At 41.7% G+C, this 25,472-nt stretch overlaps 1 protein-coding gene across 50 annotated transcripts in view; it reads right to left on the reverse strand.

The window, feature by feature from the left end:
* The window catches only part of LOC116705540 (ankyrin-3), a 133,272-nt gene that overhangs the window by 9,455 nt on the left and 98,345 nt on the right, over positions 1-25,472 (reverse strand). For 20 of the 50 annotated variants that reach the window (XM_032541754.1, XM_032541776.1, XM_032541780.1 and 17 more), the window contains 19 exons: positions 24,268-24,279; positions 21,506-21,608; positions 20,582-20,632; positions 19,809-19,918; positions 18,967-18,999; positions 17,808-18,032; positions 16,924-17,078; positions 16,369-16,580; positions 15,924-16,131; positions 15,493-15,589; positions 14,308-14,536; positions 14,030-14,155; positions 13,541-13,663; positions 12,979-13,005; positions 10,873-10,954; positions 2,444-9,673; positions 1,463-1,537; positions 1,073-1,204; positions 365-508 (listed from right to left, as the gene is read on the reverse strand). In XM_032541754.1, coding sequence (XP_032397645.1) covers positions 365-508; positions 1,073-1,204; positions 1,463-1,537; positions 2,444-9,673; positions 10,873-10,954; positions 12,979-13,005; positions 13,541-13,663; positions 14,030-14,155; positions 14,308-14,536; positions 15,493-15,589; positions 15,924-16,131; positions 16,369-16,580; positions 16,924-17,078; positions 17,808-18,032; positions 18,967-18,999; positions 19,809-19,918; positions 20,582-20,632; positions 21,506-21,608; positions 24,268-24,279 — 9,374 coding nt within the window. The remainder of the gene's footprint in view (positions 1-364; positions 509-1,072; positions 1,205-1,462; positions 1,538-2,443; positions 9,674-10,872; positions 10,955-12,978; positions 13,006-13,540; positions 13,664-14,029; positions 14,156-14,307; positions 14,537-15,492; positions 15,590-15,923; positions 16,132-16,368; positions 16,581-16,923; positions 17,079-17,807; positions 18,033-18,966; positions 19,000-19,808; positions 19,919-20,581; positions 20,633-21,505; positions 21,609-24,267; positions 24,280-25,472) is intronic. The other 30 variants (XM_032541779.1, XM_032541764.1, XM_032541760.1 and 27 more) reach the window with 15 other exon arrangements.

Here is a 25,472-nt window from a genome sequence, read left to right on the forward strand (position 1 = left end):
AAAGGAGTATTCACCCTGAGCAAGACCTGATTTAAATACAAATGGTGGTTAATTCAACAGAAGCCAATTCAAATCCCTGCAAGTGTGAAAGTGCCATTAAACCATGGCTATCATTTTATAAATTGAAGAGAGAGAAGGATTGAAATGTAAATAAAAAATACCAATATAATTTCTATAGCAAGTAAACTGTAAAGCATGAAAATCAGGAATGCATTTGGGGAACATTAGGAACCAGTTGTCCAAACAAAATCCAGCTTCTCTAAAGATCTGCACCAGGACTATAAATATATGATCCATGCTTGGGCACAACAATAAAAGGTAGCAGGGAGAGGTAAGAGGTCAGCTAGACAGAGCTAAACTTTACCATCAGCCTGATCCCGGAAAACAGCGTTATCATCGGCAAAACATCTCGTGCCTGAAATGTTACCATAGTCAAATATTGGGCCCTCCAGTAAAGTCACAATATCCATCCGATTGACTTTGGTCAGCACTGAAGTTAAGGCATCCGCTGTGGAAAAAAGGAAGACAAGAAAAATGTAATGAGTCACCTGAAAAAAGATGAAACAAGGTTCATAAATTTGAGTTAAACTGCTTATTCCAATGTTGGGATGGTGCAATAAACACAATACGCCTGTTGTAAATGTAAGCAACTTGCTTGGATTGGTACATGAGGATTTCTGAACAGAGGACAGGTTAGAGAGATTCAAAATCAGACAGAAAGGGAGTGAGGAGGATATACAGAAGGTAAGGTAAGATGGACTACTCTTGTGAAAAAAAACTTAATTTAGTGAACAAGCATTAGAAAGTGGACTTCTCACGTTGATGAACATCTTTTTGGGGCATTTTTAGTCTTTAATTCCACAGGACAGATGAAGACATGACAGGCAAAGGGCTGCAGATTGGAGTCGAACCCGCTGTCGCTGCGTCAAGGAGTAAACCTCTATATACTGTATGTGCACCTACTCCACCAACTGAGCAAACCTGGCCACTGATGAACTTTTTAGCCATAAATCAAGACAGAAAGACTAAAAAGAGAAAAAAGTAAGGTTTTCAGATGTAAAAATAGTCTTACTTGTGGCGTTTTTTCCTTCCCGACTGACCCATTTCTTAAGTAGCATGAAGCTTTGTGCTGTCAGAGAGTTGGGGTTCTCTAGTCTGACATGGTTGATCTCATCCACTGTGAAGTTCATCTCCCGAGCCAACTCTGTGATGGGACACAGATAGCAGCTCATACATATTCAAACTTTAATGTACAGTCACTTAATTCACAGTGCAAACACACAGGCTGCAGATATTTGTATTTTCAAAACAAATAAAAGAAAAAAACCCAGCATAGATTCTTTTTAATTGACTCAGTTTGCCTGAAGATGGCAGTAAATAACATGTTTGAGACTGATATGACCAAAGGTTATGTAGAAGGGGATTAGAGAGAGAAAAAGATACAATGCAGAATGTTTCTCACCTGTCCAACTGAGTCCCAGGTGATCTGCAACGATAGCCATGCGCAAGTCTGTTCGCTCACAAGGACTCTGGGGACCTGGGAAGATAGAGGACAATCACTCTTCAATACCATTCACATTGTTGTCCAATGTACACTACACTAATGTAATCCAAAAATAAAAATGTCAATAATTTTCCTTTTCTGGCCACTTATTCATTAAAATTAACACCATCAGTCAAGATGGTGTCAACAAATATTACAATGGTAAGGATATTAGTGTCATATTGCTGTTATATAGGTTCAATTATTTCCAGAAGATGGCAAGAAAAGGATATTTTACATTAGAGTACATTAAGGGCAACTTAAATATGTTCATAGAGTAAGTGGTTTTCTGTGACTGTTTGTGATATGTATCCTCCAGGCAGGCAGTAACTGTCATGAGAACCACACAAAACAACATGACTCTCAACAAAAAACTCATTGTTCTACAAATCTAGGGCGGAAAGGTCTATGTTAGAATCTAAAATGTCAACATGCAAAGACGCTTTTGTGTGTTCTTTGCCAACACTAGTTAGTTTTAATGACAATTGATAGCATAAACAATTCTATAAGAAAGAACAAACTACTACAACAACTTGGTAGTCACCCCCAGACAGACATACAGACAGACAGACAGACAGACAGTTGTCAAAAAAGGGATTGGTTGTGCCAGTGGACCAGTCACTACTACTGGCATGCTCAATCTACTATATGAAGGTTTAAAAAGGTTGTAACAGGGGAACAGAGAAAAGAGAATCTTGCAACAAGGACAATACAGTACACAGTACATCAATGACAAAAAATAAATTTAAATGACAGCTACTGTTCTGAAGAGAATATGTAAACATGCCACAGGCATTCCAGTCAATCCATTAAACGATCACAAAGATGTCATGCAACTAAAAGTGAAATATATAAATATATATAGATGTATTTTAAACATAGTGTGAAAGTTTTACAAACTAGGCTTGATCTCCGCGATGGGAGGCGTTCGAGACCCTGTGAGTCCCTGACTGCCCTCCTTCCCACCAGTCCGCCTACTCCTCCTGCTCCTCTCACTGCCGGAGGCCCTGTCCGTCGTCGCCACCTTTGCCCTTACGGACGCGGCCCCGGCCTCAGCCCTCGAACCTCTACCAGACCTGGATGAGCGGGAGGGCTGGGAGGGCTGGGAAGGCTGGGAGGCGTCCGACAGAGAGGTGCTCCGGGAGGTGCTGTCTTCCTCCGACTGCTCTGTCTGCGTCTTTTTCTCCTCGTCTGACAGGCGGTCCACCAACTTTAGCGTCTCCCCGCTAATGCCTTTAAAGTATTCGATGGTGCGCTTACAAACCTCACTATGGTTCTCCTGTCTGTCTTGTCTACATGCTCCCTCAATTGTGACATTGCTGACCGGAAGCCTGTCTTTCAGTGGTAGCCTTGAGGGCAACTGTATGGCTGCTCTCCCTGTGTCCAATGCTCTTGTTGGCTGTGAGGTAACCCGAACTGAAACAAGTGAGATAGCTGTGGCAGCAGCGCTGCTCTTTTTAATATCCTTGATTGGTATTCTAGACCTGGGTTCTACTTTGGCTATGGCTGGCTCTCCTCTTTTTCTGACCTCAACCGTCACTGCTTGTTTGGGCTTTCGTTTGCCTATGGCTGTTCCCTGCGTATGAAATGACCACCCTGATGCTTTAACTGGAAGCCTCGACTTGGGCTGCTTCACTTCACTTTCTTTATTGGTTTCAGTGTTTTGCTCCTGTTCTTGACTGCTGTGTACTTCCACTCTTTCTTCTAAATCCCTACAGCACAGTGTTTCTATCCTGCTAGCTTTTTGAAGAGTGGGCTCAGAGGAGGACTGCAAATTAAACACCACACTACCACATTGAATGTAGTTGGCCTGAATACTGGAGGACTCAAGGTTATTGTTGTTGTTGAAGTTTTCAGTAGGGTAATCTCTTTTCTCTAACTTGGGCTCAGTGTGTATGCTGGACTGGCTCTCTGTACACTGACCCTCTAAACTGATGTATTCTGGAACCATCTGACCTTCTGCGATTTCAGCTTTATAATCGGTGAGATCCCCCGAGTCCTTTTTCACAGTTATAGAGGCAGCTATGCCCATCTTAATAGGAGTACGTAATTTGGGATCAACCTTAGAGGCTGTGATTGTGCATGAAGAGGCAGTCTCAGCTATGGCTTCACAGGTGGGGACATCAGTACCGGCATAGCCAGTGTCACTGCCAGGCTGTGCAGTGCTGCAATTTGCAGTTGTTGCTGCTGGTGTTGTGCTGCTGTCTGTGGTAGTATCTATAACCTTGCCATCTACAGTGGCCCTCTCCCCTGACTGAGAGGAAATTACCCCCAGGATCTTGCCCCCTCTCCCCTTTTCCCCTGTTTTAGGGTCAGAGGAATGCTCACCAATCTGGAAAAACTGAAGCCTCTCTTCAACAAAGTCCCGCTTGCTCATGTCAATAGCACCACTGCGGGTCATCTCAAACATCTTCCCTTCGTGGAAAGGGAAGGGGTTAGGCTCACTAGTTGGTGTGCTCTCGTCAGTCGGTGTTCGAGCGGGGGTTGTGTCAGGTGTTGTAGCCTGTGATTTGTCCTCCACCGATAAACCAAAGGGCTTGGGCTCCTCATCTTTTGTTTTGGACTCAAAAACTCCATCGTTATCAACCCCTTTGGTGGACCAGGGGTCAAAGTCTAGGCCTTTGGTGGCAACAGTTTTAAAGGTTGAATTCAGCTCCTCTTCAAGTTGGTATCCAAAGTAGTTTTCTGCAAAGGTCTGCCTATCTGGATGTCTTCCTTCAAGAGTATAATCTTTTTCATCTCCACTGGCAGCAGATGTCTCGGGTTTAGTCTTTCCATTATCCCCCCCTTCCTCACATTTCTCTTCCTCTATCACTTCAAGCTTGGACTGACTAAATGAGCGGTCAGTTGTTTTTCCATCATTTGACAGACTAGATGTTTTAGGGTCTTCGCTCAGTCCATCATCCTCATCCTGAAGATCATACCCATCTAAAGAGTCTACTTCAGTAGCATCTGTGTCATGGGAGAACTCAGCAGTGGATGCTATGGAGCAGTCAGTGATTGACTGGTCATTGCCATTTTGTTCCAAGTCAGCATCCTCTTCCTTTACAACACCATTGATCTCAGACTCATTATCTCTGTTCTTCTTTGATTCTTTTGGTTTCTGGTGTTTCTCTCCCTCCTCTTTCATTTTGAAGGTGTACTTTTTGACAGGGATGGGATGGAAGACAGACTCATCATCACTGGAGTCACTGTTATCAGCTCCCGGGGGGATAGGGGATGGAGGCTGGACCCTGATGATCGGCTCGGCTAAGAGATGCCGATCATGTTCCTCTTGGAGGTTCACTTCCATCATCTCCGTCTCTGCCTCAGAAGAGGCACACGACCCCCTTTTCTCAGGGTCGGACTGCTCTGCCTCTAAAGGAGGAGGAGGTGGAAACTCTATATAAGCCACTCTTCTCTCTTTTGACTTCTGTCTCTCTGCATCCTGTTTTCTACTGTGATTCTCTGAGAAAGCTGACTTAGATTTTTCCCTCAAGGGCTCCTTGTAGATAATGGTCTTCCCTTCTTCTTCCTCCGACTCCTCTGGGATAGGGCTTGGCATGCCAGGCATGAAGCCTATCACCGAGTCTTGTGTTCTTGAGGCCAGACTCACTTCTTCTGAGCTGGGGGTCTCAGGGGTAACAGGACTTTTCCCAGAGCCGTCCATGAAAGTCACTTGTTCTAGAGTGTCATCTTCTGGACTTCCTTGAGGAGATGGACACTGCTTTTGGTTGACAGTGTAAAATGGACCCCTTGTCTCCTGCACTGTCCTACTCTCATGGCTTACTATCTTTTTGTACGTGCCCAGCTGCCCCGAGGCTGTTTCTTTCTCATACTGCTTTCCTACTTGGATGCTAACATACACAGGTAAGGGTTTAATATCTTTGAAACCCTCTGTGACAACTACAGGAGTTACTTCCTGCAAATACTCTGCTTGGTCACTGTCAACACCATTACACACTACATTTGAAAGGCTACTGTCTGATGAGTCTATGGTTTTTCCTAGTGATCGAGTAGACTTGTTGGATTCAGAGCTACTGTGTAACCGATTTCTAGATAAAGTACGTATATGAGACCCCACCCTCTCATGTGGTTCAACAGAGGCATCTAATTTTAAAGTAGTGGATTTGTGATTTTCGGAGAAATTAGATGGCTTTCTTACAGGAATTTGTGATTCCGAGTTTTTTTTTAGACTATCTTGGCTATTTGGACTTTCTCGCACAACAAATTCTGTGTAGATTATTTTCTTGGTGGTTTCTTGTCTTTGGGACTCACTATTATTGCCATCTTTAATAGAATCATGGATTAAAGACTGAGATAGTTTGGGAGATTGGGGTTTATAGTTACCGTAATCTTGGGTCTCCCATGTTTTAAATAACTTTTTTTCTTCCTGATCTTTTCCACTGGTCTCATGTTTGGGTGAGAACTTATTTGTTTCACTATCTAGACATCGCCTCTGGTTTCCTGGACTGTCGGGTGTTTTTGGAAGGTTTGCACCAGCAAACACCTGATACACAGGTAGCTTACTTTCCTGGAGTTTCCTGATAGGAGGATTTGAATTTTGGCCACCCTTATGACTTCTGTCTTGCTTTTGAGCCTCTTGCTCAAACTTTAGCCTCACTGCACTGACTTTGGAGGATGACATTTGAAATGCTTTAGGGCTTTCACCTGTGCTTCCCTGTGATTTGGAATCACCTTTTCTTGAGTCAGAATCACTATATTGAAGTAACACTCTTCTTTCTGGACTGCTGGGCAAGCTGGCACATTTCCTGTCACTGGAGCTGAACCTGTCTCTTAGCCTTTCTCTGCTCCACTCTTCCCCACTACCCCCATTCCTATAAGCTGGCCTCTCTGGACTACTGTGTGAAGAACTTGGCCCTGATCGTGACTCTTTGAAGTCTGGTCTTCGAGATTTCTTCTCTGGAGACGAGAGCTCATCGTTGAGCTGTTCTGTTTTATCTCGAAAGAATTGAGATACCTCACTGAGTTTTTCCTCTGCCTCCTTTACAGTCCTGTCCACTCTGTCCTCATATATGAGCTGTTCTCTTTCCTTATTTTGTGTGTTATCTGACACACGCATCCAAACCGATTGCTTTGGGCTACCAGGTTCAGAAGAATACTGCAAAAGTGTCAATTTGTCAAAGTTATCATCAACATTGGCCATTCTTCCAGATTTGTCAAACACATTTCTCGATGACCTAAAGACATACTCTGTCATTGGCCCAACTGATCTACCCTCACTGTGACTGCTTCGGTCTGGTGAGTGGAAGCGAGACCTATCTCTCAGATATTCCTCTGTGTCAGAATGAGACTGGTCAAATTTCTCAGAGAGTAGCATTTTCTCTGCAAAATTATAAGATTCTCCCCTAAGCTCTGATGATTCATCCTCATTGTACTCTACAGATTGCTGGCTAAGTAGCTTTAGTGTTCTGTAAGAGTCGTCTGCCATGAGTTGGGCTGAACTAGGGCGACTGTCTTCCTCTTGTGACATGGGTGTGTTTATTCTAGGGGAGTCAAGGTACACTGGAAGTGATTCCTCAGGCTCCTCCTCTTCCTGTCTATTCCCTGGATAGTAATACATGTCCTTCTCTCCATGGTTTTTTGTCTCTCTGATGATGACCTCTGTTGGTTCTGTTTTATTGCCTTTTTCAATGTGAACTTCAATTATTCTTTCAACCTTAGGTTTGGAGTTTATGTCTTCAAGGCCTCTTTGTGATGTTTCCTCATTGCCTGACTTGTGTTCAAACAGTCCAGCCAGCTCTCTCGAAGGGTCCTTGCCTGACTGAAAAGCCTTCATAATGTCATGCACAGACATAGTTTCTTCACACCTCTCCGATGCTGAATCTTTGCCAGGTGGTTTATGGTAAACCATCCTAGTGGTGGTTGTGATGTGAGTCTCCTCTTTTACCCTCATCCCTTTTCCCATTGGATCCTCATCAGGGCTGACTTTTATTGAATAGCTTTTATTCTGATCTGGACTTGTAGCTTGATGCCCTTTAGAATCTGAATCAATGTATCTGACAGAATGTGCATCCTCCATTGCAGGTTGTTTATTATCCTCTGGGGACTCATAGCTCCTGATGACATGAACAACCTCAGTCCTAGTTTCAGTGATCATTGGGGGAACTGGGATATCCTGGAAAAGGGCCTTGGGGCCCATGCCTTCTGCACTCTGAGGAGCAGAGGGTGTCCTTTCACTCCGGGTCTCAAAGCCACTGTCTGAGAGGGGGCTTTTATCCTGTTCATGCGAGATATCATCAGGGGAGTCTAGCATGGTGTCTGCTCCAAAAAGCGCATCTGCTACTTTACCGATCTCTTTGTCTGAAGCTGAAGAGCGCATGTTTGTTGGAGGCATTTTGAGCTTGTGCTCCTGAACGGCTATGGTGGGTTTTAGGACACGTTTCTGCTTTTCCTTTCCTTCTCCTTCTCTCTTGCCCTCATCTGCTTTAGGCTTTGTGTCATGTATTTTGGAGAAAGAGCTGCTCCCAACATCATTGGCCAGGTAGTCTACCACTTTGGAGAGATTGAAATCTCTGTCTGGTATTGTTTTTGATTTGGCTTGAGGAACCACAGTCTCGTATCTTGGCGGATAGCTCCAGTTGCTTGGTGGTTGTTCAACTTGTACTTTTGAGAAGTGTATGTCATCCAAAGAACCCCTTTTAAGGGAAACCCTACCATCCTTCACAGCATCTTTAGTAAGGATTTCGCTCACTTTTACCAAATCTTGTTTTACTTTCTCCACAATCCTATATGGCTCCTCGTCCTCTATCCTAACCTCTTTGGAAGAATCAGACTGAAATCCTTTACTGGCTGTGGAATTTGGGTCTGTCTGCAAAATGGCCGACATTCGTATCAAGTCCTCTTTCATTTCGGCTACATCCTTCAGAATCTCTTGGCTGGATGACAGTGGTGATGTGGTGTTTGATTTCAGGCCAGCAGAAAAAAGAGGGGCTTTGATAGGGGAAAGAGTTCTGGCAAAGGAAGACTGCATCTGAGTATTCACCTCAACGGGCACCGTCTTTCGCGGGGACAGAAGGGCAGCAGCTGACTTGGACACCTCAGGTAACCTTTTAAACTGAGGCTCTGGCAGCACATTAATAACAGAGTACACTGGAACAGTCATTGTATTAGATGTTACAGCAGTTGTGGCATTGGGAGGGGATCTTAGAGAGACATAAAGGGAATTAGAAGCTGATGATCTAATGGACTGATATGAGGAGGATGCAGAAGAGGACATGGACTTCAAGGTGCCATAGCCTGCAGAACAAGAATTAAACGTTTTTTCAACCTCATCAAAGGCTGCATTAACACTTGTAGTCGCAGCATTGGTGGTTGCTTGTATTCTCTCTTGAAGACTGCTTGTGAGAAGAGATGTTGGAGATGAAGAGCGGTACTGTGTAGGCGACACAGTTCCATTGATCAGAGCTGCAGCACTTGGAGGGGTGTTGGATTTAAGGGGCGACGAAAGAGAGGAGAACAAGTTTCTTGCAGGGCCAGTGACATCCTGGGCAAAGGAACGCACAGAGGAGAGACCAGGGACTGTTTTTATGGGAGAGGAGGAAGATGCTGTGCCACTAGAGCCCCCCATAACGGTCTTGTATGGCAGGGGTAAACTGAACATACTCAGAGAAGATTTGGGAGAGGTTGGTGGGGTCATGCTTATCGATGTTCTCTCAAGAAGAGGGCTTCCTCCTCCAGAGACAGTTATAGGGGAGGTCCTAGCAGACAATGCTGCCAGCCCTTTTATAGATATAGGATCTGGGGCGCTTTTACCTGGTGAGGCCAGGGGACTATGGCTGACCTGGACTGGGTACTGGGTTTGCTGGACTACAGTTTTAATAGGAGAGGAGATGGTTCTGTAAGTTCGGATGGGAGAGGCCACATCACTAACTGACTTTACAGAAGAGGCAGGTGATCCGGGGATGTTGGTCTTTATGGGAGAGGCAGAGTTGATGGACCAGACAGACTTTAATGGAGAGGCAGATGGTGTGTTGGATGACGAACTGGAGAGGGAGCCAAACCCAGACTTGGCTTGACCAGGGACGGCGACAGGAACAGGCGACCACGCCTGATAAGATCTCGTTGAAAAGACAGGTTTGTGAGGGTAGCTAGTAGGCTGTGTTCTCGGCGAGCTTCGATCAGTTGTTTCTTTAACAATAATTTAAATCAAAAGCAATAAGGAAGTAAACAGAAAGTGTAACAGAAAATAATTTGAAATAAAACATAAAAACCAGAAAGAGAAATTTGAGTCAGTCAGAAACAGCATTATTCACAGCAGAAAGACAAATTTCTATACATGAAATGTCCAAAAGGCCCCTATTCAAAAAACCCAGGATGATATGACAGATGATGGTCTAAAATCAGTGAGTAATGACAAAATACACCCAATAAAGAACAGAGCACGTATAGGAACAAAATGCTTGACATATGGTAGACTTCACAAAAAAATGACATAACCAAAAAATACAATTCCATTGACTTTTGATGTGCTATTTGCCACCTTGCAACAGTGCCTTTTACTGTACATGTTTGATTGACATGTCTTTATCCTTTCATTTGGTCTATTTTCAATGCCAGAGATGACCCCACAAGTGTATACAATCAATAAAGAAATATCACTTTACTTGCTCGGTCATGACTTAAAATATGAGGTTGCACTTCACAAAAAGTAAATCAGTAAATCAGCCATTCATGCCTGCCCAGTATGCCCTGAATTGGATGAACAAGGCTGGAATAATAAATCAAAACACAGCCAACACCTTGGCATTTGTAAAACTTCTGTGTCCTGATAATACACAAAGTTTAGTATGAAAGCCCCTAAAATGCTTGCTCTAACATAAATCAAGTTAATGTAAAGTGCAACCTGTTACAACACTAAAATACACAGCCGCACACAATCATAAAGCCAATAAGAGTGAAATGGCCACTAAAAGAATGAGAACAATTCAAAACGATATTTTTATTCAACATGAATCAAAACATTTCTTGTTCAAATAATAAATGATGAGACAGACATTGGTTCCCAGTGTTTCCACAAATGTAAAATAACATAACAGTTGAAACAGGGAGACTTTTTGTCAACATGGGGTGGATAAGCAAAGCGTAACACACAGTAAACCATGCAAATGTTTGATGAATGACAGATGATCAAAGAGTATGAGCAGGTGAACAGAATAAATGATTAATGAACAAGTCTTTTTTCAAATAGATCTCTTTCTGTACTATGGGTATATGAAAGGAAAGATGTACACTGTATAAAGGGACCTTTAGACACTAAAACTAATTAAAATCACATAAATATCTGAAATCAATTAAATATTTTATATAAGTAAAAATGAGAAACTCACTCGCTGCTGGGTCGGTCAAATAGCTGTAGCGCTTACGCAAAGCTAAGGAGGCAAAGGTATGACGTCGTTCTGGCTTTTCAGTCTGAAACAAACAAAAAAGAACAAAAGATGCTTTAACATAAAAAATATGGTGAAGTGTGATTCTGATCTATCAGAATTAGGTCTAAATAATAATGTTAACTAGATACTGCAGTGCATGAATATTGTCCTGTTTTTTAGTGAATCAGCACATGCTGTTAGTACTGGCACAAGGAGGCACTGCAGGTGCACTGTATGTCTCCTCTGGAGAGTAATGGACTGTTTCCCTGCATCTCTTCACTCACTGCATATCTCAATGTCATAACTACGGACAATATGTGCTCTGTCTGTATGGCCTACTCCAGTAAGAGGTAAGCACAGGCAAAATCCAACTCCCAGTTTGGTCTGGTGTGTCAAATAAATGTTGTCTTATCATGAAGATCAATTTCAATATATAGGACAGTGGTACATATTCAGCCCAGTCTTGAGAAATTATGTTCATATTGGACAATTTTGCATCACACAATTTACTGTATAATTCAGTGTCAATCAGTTAATATGTGTGCGGGCCTTTATGTAACAAGACAAAATGTAAAGGTCTAGAGGTTGGTGTGATGAATGTGGGTCTAGTGTGTCTATCTTTCATGCCAGTGATCAAAGTTTTTCTGTTCTTCTCCGACAATCACTTTTGGCTTTTTAACCAAAACCTTTTGCAATCCTTAACCAAGTTGCCTAACCTTCACCATACCATAATCATACTGTAGTTCCAAAGTGTGGTTATTGTTGGAATATTATTTTTTATGTTGGCACTAAGCGTTCAAAAATTCTGTCCCTGAACTTAATCTGGGTCTAATAATCCTGGTCAGTTATTAGATCATTATTATCAATTCTGACTGCCAAGTGGATTGATATATTTATGTAGAAGACAATTTCGCACATTATCACCAGTGGTGTAATGTATCTAAGTACATTTACTTAAGTAGTGTACTAAAGTACAATTTTGAGGAACTTGTACTTTACTCAAGTATTATTATTCCCTGATACTTTATACTTTTACTCCACTATATCTCAGAGGGAAATATTGTAGTTTTTACTCCACTACATTTATCTGACAGCTGAAGTTACTTTTCAGATTCAGATTATTTATATAAAATATAATCAACTAATAAGTCATAATGTATTGTTATAGATTAAACTAGCCAGCATTATATAGTAATTAAAATGAGTTCCACCATTACCAGCGGCAATATTAAAGTGATGAATACATTAATAATAATTATTTTTATTAATAATTATAATTCAATATTATAATTATAGTATTCTGAATGGGCCATGTACTTTAACTTTTGGTACTTTGAGTATATTTTGAAGCTAATACTTTTGTACTTACTGAAGCAAAAGTTTGAATTTAGGACTTTTACTTGTAAAAGAATACTTCTACACTGGTGTATAAGAGCTTTTACTTTTATTTAAGTAAAGGATCTTCCACCACTGCTGGTCACTACATATAATGTAAGTACTTAAACACAAAAACAGTCTTATCTCCTTTAACTGTTGTGGCATCTAGCTGAGAGAGTTAGTTTTCTCTGTTACACACAAGCCAAGGGTAAAGAAGGAAAACCCCAAATATAACAAAACCATGACTAAGTAGAAAAATGAGAAGAGTGACGCTTTCATCTTTAGCGGACAAAAGGTATCATAGTCTGAGTGAATCTTCCTTTGAGTTAATAGTAAGGATGGAGACATGGGGATTTCCTGTTGGACATGTATGGAAAGGAAGATAGAGATGAAAAACAAGCTGAGGTGTGGCACGGCAATTGGCTCCACTGCACTTTTGGATGAATGACAATAAATTAATCCTCGCTGATTAAAACAACTGCCATTTCCACACATGCACTACATGGGGTCACTTCAGCAATGACGTAGCTGTGTAAAAAACGTGCAGTCAGAGGCATCTTTCACACCAAGGTACTGTACAGAGACAAAATATCTGCAATACGCATATTTACTACAGCATCTGCAGTAAAGCCAACAGAAAGGACGACAAAGAAGAAGCAGTTCCATGTGATGATGAAGAATCTGTTTTACCTCATCATCAGGATCAGACTCCATATCCTGTGGTATTCCAAGATGCATTGCAGGAGAGGAGAGAGATGACACAGTGGAGAGCAGGGGCGTTATAGTGAGCGGGAAGGTGGAAATGAAATTCAGGGGATGAAAATGGAGCAGCAAAAACAACAAAAGGCATCAGAAATAATCTAATGGATTAATACAAAATAAACAGCAAAATAACAAAAGCAAAAGCAAAATCATTTCAGTTTCTTGTGATCAATCAACACCACAACAAACAAACAAATGAGAAGAGTCGTCTTTTTGCATTATTCTTATGTACCCACATTGAGCCAGGCAATAGAACAAAGCACAATGTGCATGTGCGGCTGCATGTGTACGTTGTGGGGTCTTATGACTGGCACAGGCTTTAACACTAATAAAAGACACAAGCAGCAGGCAATCCTTTCTAGACCAAATGAACTTCAATGGCTCTTCTTGATGTCAGGACAACATCTCTTTCTGTATTTCAATTTTTATTTACATGTAGATGATATGATATGGCCTAACAGGATGAGGTATTCAAACATGGTGAGCCTACCTTCTTGTGGGTTGGCAGTGTGATATTCAAATTGCATATGGCAGTCTGTGGAAGGCCTTTACTGGATTTCGGCTCTCTCAGGAAAGAGAGGCGTCCACATGGCTCCTGGCCCATATCTCTGATCTGTAGTGGACAGCAAAGAGAAGCATCATGAGAAATTCTTCAAGAAAAGAATGGTGGAAAATGTGGGAGCTTTTCCTCCTTATTACTGGAGTAGAATTTTCTGTATTTTTATTCAATCCAAACTCATTGTACAGTCCTAATTTTGGCAATTGTCATATTGTACATCAAGCCGTTTTTCCATTTCATGGTACCTGCTCAACAAGCTTTGACTCTACTCGCCTTTTTTGCTTTTCCATTATGAAAAGTTTTGAGTTTGTAGTGCTCTGTGTGTGTTGCAAAGCACATTTACAAAGGAGACCAGAGTGAATAACATAAACAGAAAATGCTAGCAGGGAGAGAGGATGATAGGAGGGATCCATTTTATACCTTCACGTTGAAAGGAAGTCTGTTTTCCTTGAAGGAGTAGAAGTTAAAAACCAGCTGCTGCCCACTTTTGGTGAGAGGGGACAGGTTACCATAGCAGTCCACGTGGATAGGCTTTCCCTCCAGAACCTACAGAAGTTCATTGACCAAAAATAAAGTAACAAAGCTTAAACACGTTCCGGAGACCTGGTTGATAAAACTGTAAAATGCATTTCAATAACATATTAATGTTTTTTTTCATTTGTCGATGTGTTTTTCTCCACATTAACCCACAACTCCACCTCGATATCTTTGCTCCGGGCCACTTCCTCAAAGTTCTCCTGCTGCTCAAGGGTCTTGTCCACCTTGTCGTCTGTCATGCAGAAGCAGCGCAGCCGAGCCTCAATAGCGTCATTCATCTTGGCGAACACCACAAACTTGGCCAGGTACGGCACGCAGATCAGCTCCCGGTATAACTGAGACGCTAGACTCACCGTCTCAGGAATCTGGTGACAGTCTGCGAGCCAGAACCTGTGGAGGAGAGAGGAGATGAGAGGGGAGAAAACACAGAAAAGAATATAACAAATCTGGAAGTCAGCCAAGTGAAGAATTTGCCTAATAATATCAGGCTGCACACTTGTCACATGATCCGAATCTAGTTAGAATGAGAATTCATGACTTTGCCTACTTCAACCAAAAGGTTCACTTGCTGAGTTTGGAAGCATGCCTCAACAATGTAGTATACAAGGTCACATAGAAAACTGTCTGTTTGAATACTACAGAGAGCATCAGGAGACAAAAACCTCAAAATCAGGTCACTTAATTCAATTAAAATCAGCCAATAACACGAAAAGTCAAACAAGAGGGGATCTCGCTCATCTTATATGTGTAGTGAAAGAGAGATGATTGGGATTCACTGCCAATTTGTCATTGCTTCCTGGTACTGCACAGTCACCAGTTTGAGGCCGACTGAAATTTCTTTTGGCAGCAATTTCAATGTGCATGGATTTACTTGTTGCATCTTCCAGAGTTGTAGGACCAAGGCTGCAGCTAACTATTATTTCCATTATCGAGTTAATCGAGTTTGAACTTAAATGTTAGGCATTTTGCTTGAAAAATTAATTCATTTATGATCAAAATAGTGGCAAAGTCATTTCATTTTGATCACCTAATCAACGCATCTCTAGATAGGACCCACATGCAACAACACTTAAGAATAAGAAAACTGAACTTCACTTTATGACTTTTTTTTTATGAGGACACAACATTAAGCCATTTAGATCAATAGTTCTTTATTTATCCAAAATGAAAAATGTGGGGCCCATTTTAATTTAATATAGATTTTTTGTAAGACAGTTCTATAATTTTCTACAACTGCAAACAGGTATGTATATATTCCCCAGCTTTGGACAAAAAGTGTTATGTTTTTTTAGTGATACAATACAAGGCACACTGTAAAAATATAGTAGTATGGGTGTGTGTCTCACCTGGCCGATACATTTGTGGTGAAGGAGACGCAATCAGTTACAAAGGACAGCGGTGTGGTCCCTGTGATGTCCTCCCACTGAGCAGGGGACGTCCCTCCTGTATAAAACAAGGGCCCAAAGATGAGCTCACTGCCTTTCCAACCTTGCCAGTGTTTTAGCTTTCGTAATCCTTTCATCTTCTCAGCTCTTCATCTTCCCTCTATCGATCGGTGGCTTCTGACATCAAAGTAGGCCTGATGTGCCAACGGCTATTCAATTCATAGTGACTCCGAGTTGCTAACTCTGTTTCATGTATAAGTGGATGAACAACTATGGCTGGTGTCACTTATCACATTTTATTACTTGCAAGCAAGTCCTGCATTTAGTCCCCATTTAGGATAGAGGTACTGCTACAGGACTGTCATGCTCTAGTTATCTACAGGTCTACTCACCTGTGATACTGCAGAGCAGACGCAGGCAGGGCGCAGAGTCGCCTCGATGGCCACTGGGATGGCCTTCTGCCGATCGAGGTGGGACAGGGATTGTCATGGTGATCGGCTTGTGGAACTTCCTCCTCCTGGGCTCTACAGTGACGATGGGACTGAAGGTGGCTCTGTTCCCAAGGACCGCCCTCGCCAAGTCATCTGGCACAGGCTGGGCCTAAACAGAAACACACGAAGACAGAGAAATGTTTAAACTTTAAGAAATGGTTGTTCAATCTTTTTCTGAACTTTCTATGAAAATAAAAAGGCTGGGCATGTGAGGAATAATCAAATATGTAACCAAAAAATAGGTCATGTATAAATAAACAACAGGTCAGTGTACAGTATTTGCGACAAAAAAAGCTGAGTCATGAAACAGATTGAATTTGAGCTGATCCAAGGAGTCCTGCTGTACCTGCAGGCCAACACGGATCCTCTTGGTAAGCGCCCCTTGTGGGAATGAGGCCTGGACCATGGGCACGGTGCTGCTGGACAGCAAGCCTCCATCAGGGCCCATGTGGTTTGACTCCTGCTTGATCCGTGATACCACAGCAAAATACTGAGGAAAATCGCTGGTGACGATGCGGCAAATGCGCTTCTTTTCCAACTCAATAGGACTGTCCAGCTCTGTGACAGAAAATATTACTTTCAGAATTGTGATTTTAATGGGCACTAAATACGCATTCTGACTTTATAAATGCATGTAAATGTTAGGTACTATTGAGGTATGAAATCATGGTCAGTGTCACTACAAAAAAGGCTAAACAGACTGAATAAAACTGAAAAACATGCTTATGGATTGAAAATGTGTTTTCTAGGTCACCAGCTGACATATACCCGTATGTTAAGTAGTATAGGTTTTCCTAAGGGGTTCAGCTCACCTTCATCCATTCACTGTGGACAAAAAAGCTGTTTTTGTACATGCTATTGTTAGTAAATATTGGAGCCCACTGAAAAACCTTTCCTTTACCTTCATCCATTCCAGTAAGCAGCTCAAGGAGGTCTTCTGGTCGGGCGTCAGACTGGTGCTCCTTCCACGTGTCACCATTGTCACTCCTCAACACAATCAGCTCCCTCTCTTTCCCCCGCATGGACCCAAAATGAGGGATCTCCACAATCACAGGACTAAAAGAGAATACAATGAAACAGTCTGAGGAAATGAGTAAATTAAACCACAAACCTTAGTGCAGAAGTTTTAAGAAAAAATTCTGGTTAATAGGGCTGGGTACCGAATTCAGTATCGAGTATCAAAAAATGCCTGGTCATTCAATACCCAATTTCAATACCTAAGGAGTAAATCTAATCAGCGTCAGAGAGCCAATAAGCATGAAGCATGCTTCTACCAAAATTTACTGTAATAATGTTTGTGATTGGCTGTCTAAAGTTACACGTTGAAGAGACACGCAGGAAAAAACTCTACGCTACACAGAGACGGCTGTGTAGCAGTAAGAGCTAAAAAATAGATACAATTATTTTTGTTCTTTTATTTTATCAGACAGTTGAATACATGAAGGAGGGGGGGGGGAGGGAGAGGGAGAGAGAGAGAGAGAGAGAGAGAGAGAGAGAGAGAGAGAGAAAGCAAGAGAGAGAGTGTTTTCATTTTTTTTTCATTTTGTTTAAATAAATTGGTATAAAAAAAGGTATCATTTAGGAATCGGTATCAAAGTCCCGGTATTGGTAGCGAAGAATTTTGAACAATACCCAGCCCTACTGGTTAATAAGCTCCACTGGCAAACCATAACCATTTGGTGAGTCATGCTATTTAAAGTAGACGTTCTCCTTTGATTTGTCCCTTGGCCTGCTGAAAACAGCAACTCATCAACACAAGGAAAAAGAAAGTCCCAAGTGTCCTACCCGAGGAACTGAGCCCCAGCGGGTCCAACCTCCACCAGCCGGCTGACCAGCCCCTCTCCCTCCACCATGGGCGGGGGGTAGGCCAGTTTGTGCCTTTTGGCCAGGCGGCAGGTGATGCGCGTGGGCGCCGTGCACTTCCTGGGAGGGATGATGATGCGCATGCCATTGTGGCGGCTGCCTCTCATGGAACCACCGCGGGCGTCCACCATGAAGCTCACCAAGAACCTGCATAGTTAAAAGGAATGATGTTAAAGGAGGAAAAGACATGAACAGAGAAGAAAGATAGACAGAAGCTATACCATGGACACAAGTGAGGAAGACGATTCCCATGCTGTGATCACTGTACACTCAAAAAAAAGTAAGGAAAAGAGAGAAAATAACAGAAAGAGAGAAGGGGACAGAACGACAGAAAGAGAAAAAAAACCTGATGCTTTGAGTTCTGAAAGGTGGCAGTATCTCACATTCGCCTGGCTCAATTTAGAACATTAAACACTGTCTGAAAATAAACAGGGTGTGGATGAAGTAGCAGAAGGTTCAGTTTCTATTTCTGAGGCTGACGGTGAGACTGTTGCCAAAGATTCAGTTCCTCTAAAGCAGCATTCAGCGATCAAATATTAAAACACCTGCACAGATGTTTTACCAAGATAGGGTTAATGTGATTAATATGGGATGTGTCCTCAAATTAAGAGCACATTTTGGCATCCCATTAATATAATCATTGGCACAAGTTAAGAGTGAGGATGGAGTAGGGAAAACTGTATTTTTCATGAGCAGTGCTTATGCCTAAAGCCAAATGTCGCTCTTCTTTTCACTACAAGGGTTGTGTTATGTACTGTATGGCTGCATTTTCAATAGTGTATGTTGGAAATAGCAGAATCCCAGTAAGGTTTTGAAGAAGATTTATTGTAAATATGGAATGTGAGAGAAAGACAGATGGCACATCAATGAGAAGACTTCCAAACACGTTGACTACACACTAATATCTAGGCAGTGCAAATGAAACACCGGACCACACGCATGAGACAAGCATAGAATGGAGGAGTTAAGGAGGCTAAGAGGGAAAGAGAGAGTGGCAAGAAGAGAGGTAGAAAAACAGAGGCGGAGGAATGAGTGACATCACTGCGGCATCTTGAGTGAAAGCAGCAAACTCAGTCATCACCTGGAGTCATACTGAGGGAGCGGGGAGGAGAGGCTGCAAAATAAACACAATGGAGGCAATGCAGGAGGCAAACCCCCAAAACCTAATTTTAGTATCAATATTTCACAATCACTGTTGGGATCTGTAATAACAGCTGAAGATGAGAGAAAGATCAAAAACCACAGGGGTGGAAAATCAAGGGATAGAAGGGAAAAAATGACAACGACAAAAAAAATAGATACATAGACGGATAACACAAAAAGCCTAATAATGAGTCAAACAAAACTAGACATGGCAGATCCCAGCATTTCCTTTCTAAAGCAAATAAATTATTAAGCATTTAGTTCTGTGCAAAGACAGCATTGTTTATCTAAAGCAGACTTTATAATGTCGTATATTCAAAGTATGTGAACGACATTGGAGCAAAGTCTTATCACTTTATCCAAATGAAACACACAGGCCACTGTATCATGAGCTCACACAGTCTGTACTTTGTATCCGTGAGGACAGAAATCGAGATGATGTCAGTGAAAATGGAGGTGACGTCTGGACCATGTCTTTAGTCTTATGGTATGACATGAGAGCTTTAGAGGATGGACTGTGTCTTTGTCTGTGTTATGCAATGTGTACAGTAGCAGCAGTGCAGAAATTCCACAGCCCTGCATCATGTCTGCATCAGTGCTGCAGTTGCCGAATATTGACTCTTAGAAAGAGAACAAAAGACAATACAACAGTATGTGTGCAGGAAGCATAGGGAATGTGTAATTAATGTAACCGTTATGTGGCTGTACATGCAGCAGTGTATGTGGTGTATGTGTGTGCCTGCTGGTACACATATCGTGACAGTTCGCAGCTGTTCTTACCCAGAGTGAATGGGGCTGGACACAGTGTTGTGGCTGTGGTCCATAGTGTCCGGAGTCCAGCTGTAGCGTCGCATACACTCCGAGCTGTAGTCTCTGGTCACAGCCAGGTGCTGGGAGAAGACAGGGGTGAAGAGAGGAGAAAGAAAAGATAAGACAGAGAAAGAGGAGGTTTAAGAGCGTGGGAAAGGCAGATAGAGATTAAGGTGAAAGAAGAGGAAGGCGGAATAAAGGACAGAAATAAAATAAATAGTGAATGGAAGGAAAGTGGCACACCAAGAAGACAAAAGTAAGCTAATTATTAACCCTTACACAGACATAACAGTTGATAGACATGACCCTCCCTTCTTTTTTTCATGACTCTTAAGTCATATATGGTATGGAGCAATGAGCTGATAATTTCCGGCTTTTGAACTAATATTTCAACAAAATTTGTCCCCAGTCTCTACAGTCTCACCAGATTTAGGACAAAAAGACACACTCGATAACACAGTGAAGGTGCTACACTGAAACGTACAAAAGTTATGGGCTGCAATTATGATGCTTGAAAATCTAGAAACCAGCTTTCATTTTGTATGTGAACATCGAATCATGGGAACTTGTGTACACTAAAAGTAGTATGGGAACGACCATTCACTAAACACAGACCAGCACAAAGGAATGAGATGAGGAGGCCATGGACCCAAAACAAACTCAAGAGCAATGGGAGCTGAACCACAGTGACTGAAAAATAACAAAACTGACGAATGAATGAGGCATTCATGAACTCTTTATACCTTATTGAGTGGGTCAACCAAGTAGGAAATGTCTTTACAGACACTCTGAAGCTTAGGGGAGAAGAGAGACAGTTCAGACAGAGGCACTGTACGGTCCAGACGACTGAGTTTGTGGTGCTTTGTTTCACTGAAGGATTCAGTTTCCAACAACGAAAACATGATCCTATCTCTGTAAAGATGAGATGGTCCTACGATTTAGTCAAACAATCCCTTAATAACTGCAACTTCATCTACCATATTTAGCAGATTATAGTATGATGGCACTGAAAAGGACCACCAAGGTAGAAAAAACTGATTTGACCCCATGTACTGTATATTTTCAGTTAGATATAATATCAATGTAATGGGAAACCCTTTGGAAGTCCAAAACATTTGCTTATTTTGTAAAAGAAGCGAGTTGAGGTGCATATTTTGGCCATGTATAGTTTTAGATCTTGGATATTATCATCAAACTTGTAGGAAATATTACTAAAGCTGTTTATAATAAGAGGTTATATTTTCTGTTTTTGCTCCTGACCACCAAAACAAGCATTTGACAAGCTAGATGAGCTCTGCAGAGCACTGCGTTTTTTTCCGTGAGAAAGCAAAGAGGGGGCCTCCCAAAGCCCTTAGGTTTGAATAAACTCTTCGTCAAGGTGCTATACACTCTCCCTCAGCATTTTGGCAAAAGAAAGCATGGCATCAACACCGCTTCTGTTATGACCTTTGTGCAAGACAAGTAAAGCTACCCTGCTTTAATTCTACCCAGCCTGTTTTTTTTCACCAAGCCACTGACAAAACGACATTGTAAAAGAAAATAAGAGATGCCAGGGAATTTGGTGAAGAGGAGACATTAAAGCTTGTAAAACAGACAGCTAAAGACTCTAAGAACGGAAAAAGTGAACATAGACTGAGAGAAAGATAAACCAAAAAATTGGATCTTACCGTGTCCTTAGTGGGCGCCAGAATCTCTTCAATCATCATACTGTCTCGTGCGAAGGAGCTCCGGTTGAGTGTGTTGGACCTATCCGAACTGAAGGAGCGGAGGCTACATGTTACCACGTAACCCGGCGCCGTGGGCAACAACAAGTGACGGGCAGGGGAACACGACATAAAACAAAAAGCAAGGAATCCATTACTACATGCAACCTCCAGGGAACTAGGTTTTTCACTTACTGGACAGAGAGAGTCCAGAAGTTAAAAGTGGAAAATAGAGAGAGGCTGGAGAGCCCGATGTTGACCAAGGATAAGATATTGCAGCAGGTTATTCAGAGATGGAAATGCGAGTGTGGTCAGTTTATTTGCATTAAGAGATAAAGGGAAAGAGGAACAGACTGAAAGAAAACACAGATGGCTATTGGGACCATTTCTATATGAACAGATGTAACTAACTGTTATCTCTAATTGACAAAATATGACAGATTAGTGGACTGTATGTGTAAGCACCTGGCTGTGAAGTCTTTGTGCAGATCATGTATTGACAGTAAAAAGCAATAAGGTTTGCTCAAAAGTGTTTCAAATGGTTAAATCTGACTGACTCAAGCTCAAAGACTGTCATTGCTTTATTCTAAGATTAGCAGCTGACCTAGACCTGTTTCTGAGCAGCAAAAATGCAAAAGGGAAGCTGTTCTTCCAATCTGTCTTACTGCAGTCTGCTTTATGGCTGTGTGTGTGGTGATGTGTGCCTATTTTTGCAGCCTCTCAGGCCCCCTTGGGTGCTGTAGATCCTTTTCAATATGTTTTTGGGTCTTTGCTAAAGGGATTTGATCAGGGAAGAAGAACATTCACATCAATTTTGACTTCTATAGGCAGATAAACAACTTTTACGATGAGTGTGTTTTTGTATGAGTTTGTTAAAAAGGATACAATCACAGTGACAAAGCCGACGGGGGGAGGGAGAGAAGGTGGGTGAGGGAGAGGGAAGAAAATGCAGAGCTCAGCGTGTTTGAGTGGGCACACTATTCAGCACAGAGAGAAGCCCTTTATTCAGCACAGCCTGCCTAACCCACCATCAAAGTTACCAAGCAACTCAACGGCCTGAATGGACTCGCGTTACCCCTCTAGTCCCCCGGACTCCTGTTCTTCCTCCCCTTTTTCATTCTGTCCATCCTCCTCTCCTCCCTAAACATTCAAGCTTTTCTATTTTCCAGTTTCCTTCCTTGCGGCTCGTTATCTTGGTTGTCCCATCTATTGTCTGTAACCTGTTTCTGCACTTCGTGCCACCTACCTGGACTCGTCTTTATAATGCTGTCCCATCATCTCTCCCTCTCTATTATATCTCCACTGTTCCCATTACTCTACTGCAAGGGTCTTCAATGTTTTTAAGCAAAGGACATTAAGTTGCATTACACTGGACCTACAATAACTTGTGGGCAGCTTAAAGTCTTTATCCATACTATACCATTTTAGAGTGTAGAATACTAATCTATTAAAATAATAAATTGTTGCCATGATTTTATAAATCATGTTTTACTGTTAAACATAACTGTGTCACAGTGAATCTTTAGGATGAACTGTATCTGTGGATGGCTACCTTGGTGACTGCCTCACCTATAGGCCAGAAGCAGTGGGCATTTATATTTGCTAATATGTTGGTTTCATGTTAAGGTGTTTTAATTTTGGAAAAGACTTTAAAAAAAAATTAACAATTCGGTGGCCCCCTTGCAGTAACTCTGAGGACCCCCTTGGGGCCCCAGACCCACTGTTGAAGAACTCTGCTCTACTGTATTTACCCAACAATTCATTCAATAGAAGACTTGTTTCACTTCTCCTCTGTATTACTGCATTCCTCTAACCCCATTCTTCTCTGTTGCCTTTTTTCCTTTTTCCACACCATTCCACTCTTTTTACTTTTGATCTACAGTCTGCCTTGCTGTAAACTACACTTCCCATTATCCAAATGACTTGTTTTTCCTGTCTTGCATCTCCCTTTATATACCAAGCCATCTGTGTGGACTTGAAAAGACACCTGTTTGAGTCATTGTGTCTCCATCTGTGTGTTTGTGAGTAAATGCATCTGTGTTTGAGTGACCGAGTGTCCTTCCTCAATGATTTCTAAATGCTGGGCAAAATTCCAGAGAAATCTCAGGCATTATATTTTCCATCTCTGTAAACCCTGATTTAACTTTCAGAATAATCCTGAATGAATCTCCAATTACTGAGATGTCAATGGAGCAGATAAAAGGGGTACATTTAAAAAAAAAAAACTTGTGTTTGATCCCTGGAAGTTACACTCAGTGGCACTACAAATACACAAAAAATAAAATGCCACTTAGGAACAAGCCACATCAAAAAGTCATACAATTATTCCAAACAACTAAAGAAAAGTCCAAAAACACAAATGTGGCTTTTATTTTATAAATATCCAGCAAGATTGCCTCTTTTCCAAACCTGCATCAAAAAGTAAAAACATTTTCATTTTGCAGATGTGATGATTTAGTGAAGACGGATGACACAATGTGAAAATGTGACGATCTCAAAATACGACATGTAATAGCAACAAAGTGACAAATCTGTTACCACAAACAGAACTACACCAACACTGGATGACACCAATGTACAAAGGACGACTCGTGGTTCGGGTTAGCGGGTTTTGGGGGCCAGGGTTGGGGTTAAACAGCAGTTCAAGGGTCACACAGGGAAGGGGGGGGGGTACCATTCAAAGCTAAGGTTGCCTACTAGTGCTACAACTACTACTCGTTTCTTACCTGAGTCTAGGGCTAGAATGAGGGACACGGTGCAGGAAAACAAGGAAAAGAACAAAATAGAAGAGTGAAAAGCAAAGCATTTTGAAGACATTCAAGCATGATGCGGCTTTCCTTTTTCCTCCCATATGACATTGATGCTGTGCTTTTGCATGGTTGTATGTTACGACTAGACCCAAGCGCTGCTACGTTTTCCTGAGTGTGTGTGTGTTTGTGTGTACAGCCCAGTCAAAAAGCAAACCATGCAATGCCGATGTCATAAACAGAAAGGTAAGGAAAAGAAAAGAACTTACTCAGCATCATACATTCATAGATCAATGAATTACAGTATGTCACAAAATTACATTCACATTCATGCAATCTCAATGATTTCAAAATCTATTTCAGCTAACAAACTGTTTTGTCAAACAATTACACCGAAGCAGCAGTATAACATGAACCGTTTTAGTACTTGTAGCTCTTATTTTCTAGCAGATAGAGATATAATAATATTAATAATAATAATAATAATAATATTATAATCCAATAAAACCTCTGTAGTACCCTTAAATACCAATAAACTGTTAACAATTGTAAACAAACAACAGTTTGAGCAAGTAACTGAAACTTCCAATCCTCAAATGTGATCACATACCTCATTTAATTAATATAATTTGAATATTTAAACTCACATCACAAATTCACATCATTCAATTCAAAACTTTCCACGAGGCTCAAACAAGCTTGTTTACATGGAATATCTCAGTTTAATTCAGTGTGTCTCTTTGTATGCTGTGGCCTGCTGACGCATGGGGCTTCCTGTCACAGTTATTGTAGTTGTTTTTATCAATCCAACAATCACAGTGCGTCTGCCATCTGTCAGTGTGGCTACAATACACTCTGGGGCTGCACAACACTTGTCCTGTGTGCTGCTGATGTGTTTTCACTGACGCCTGCCAGTTTTCCAGTACATACTTTGTTCACTATTTAAAACTGTAGGCCTGTGCCGAATCCTGATGTGCAGCTGTTCACGGAGAGTATCAAAGGCATCACAGTTCAAATATACAGCCTATATCTCTTGTGTTACACTATGGGTCATTTGTAATCTTTGCCTGGGTTTGAATGAGGCCACGCAAAATGCTGAATCATTTTGTCAGGTTGAATCATTGGATGGCAACTTTCCAACTGCTTTCTCTAGCAATTTCCATTATTATGTTTTTGTGTGTGAG

Source organism: Etheostoma spectabile, chromosome 17 (genome assembly GCF_008692095.1).
Source record: "Etheostoma spectabile isolate EspeVRDwgs_2016 chromosome 17, UIUC_Espe_1.0, whole genome shotgun sequence".
In the NCBI taxonomy this organism is placed as follows: Eukaryota; Metazoa; Chordata; class Actinopteri; order Perciformes; family Percidae; genus Etheostoma; species Etheostoma spectabile.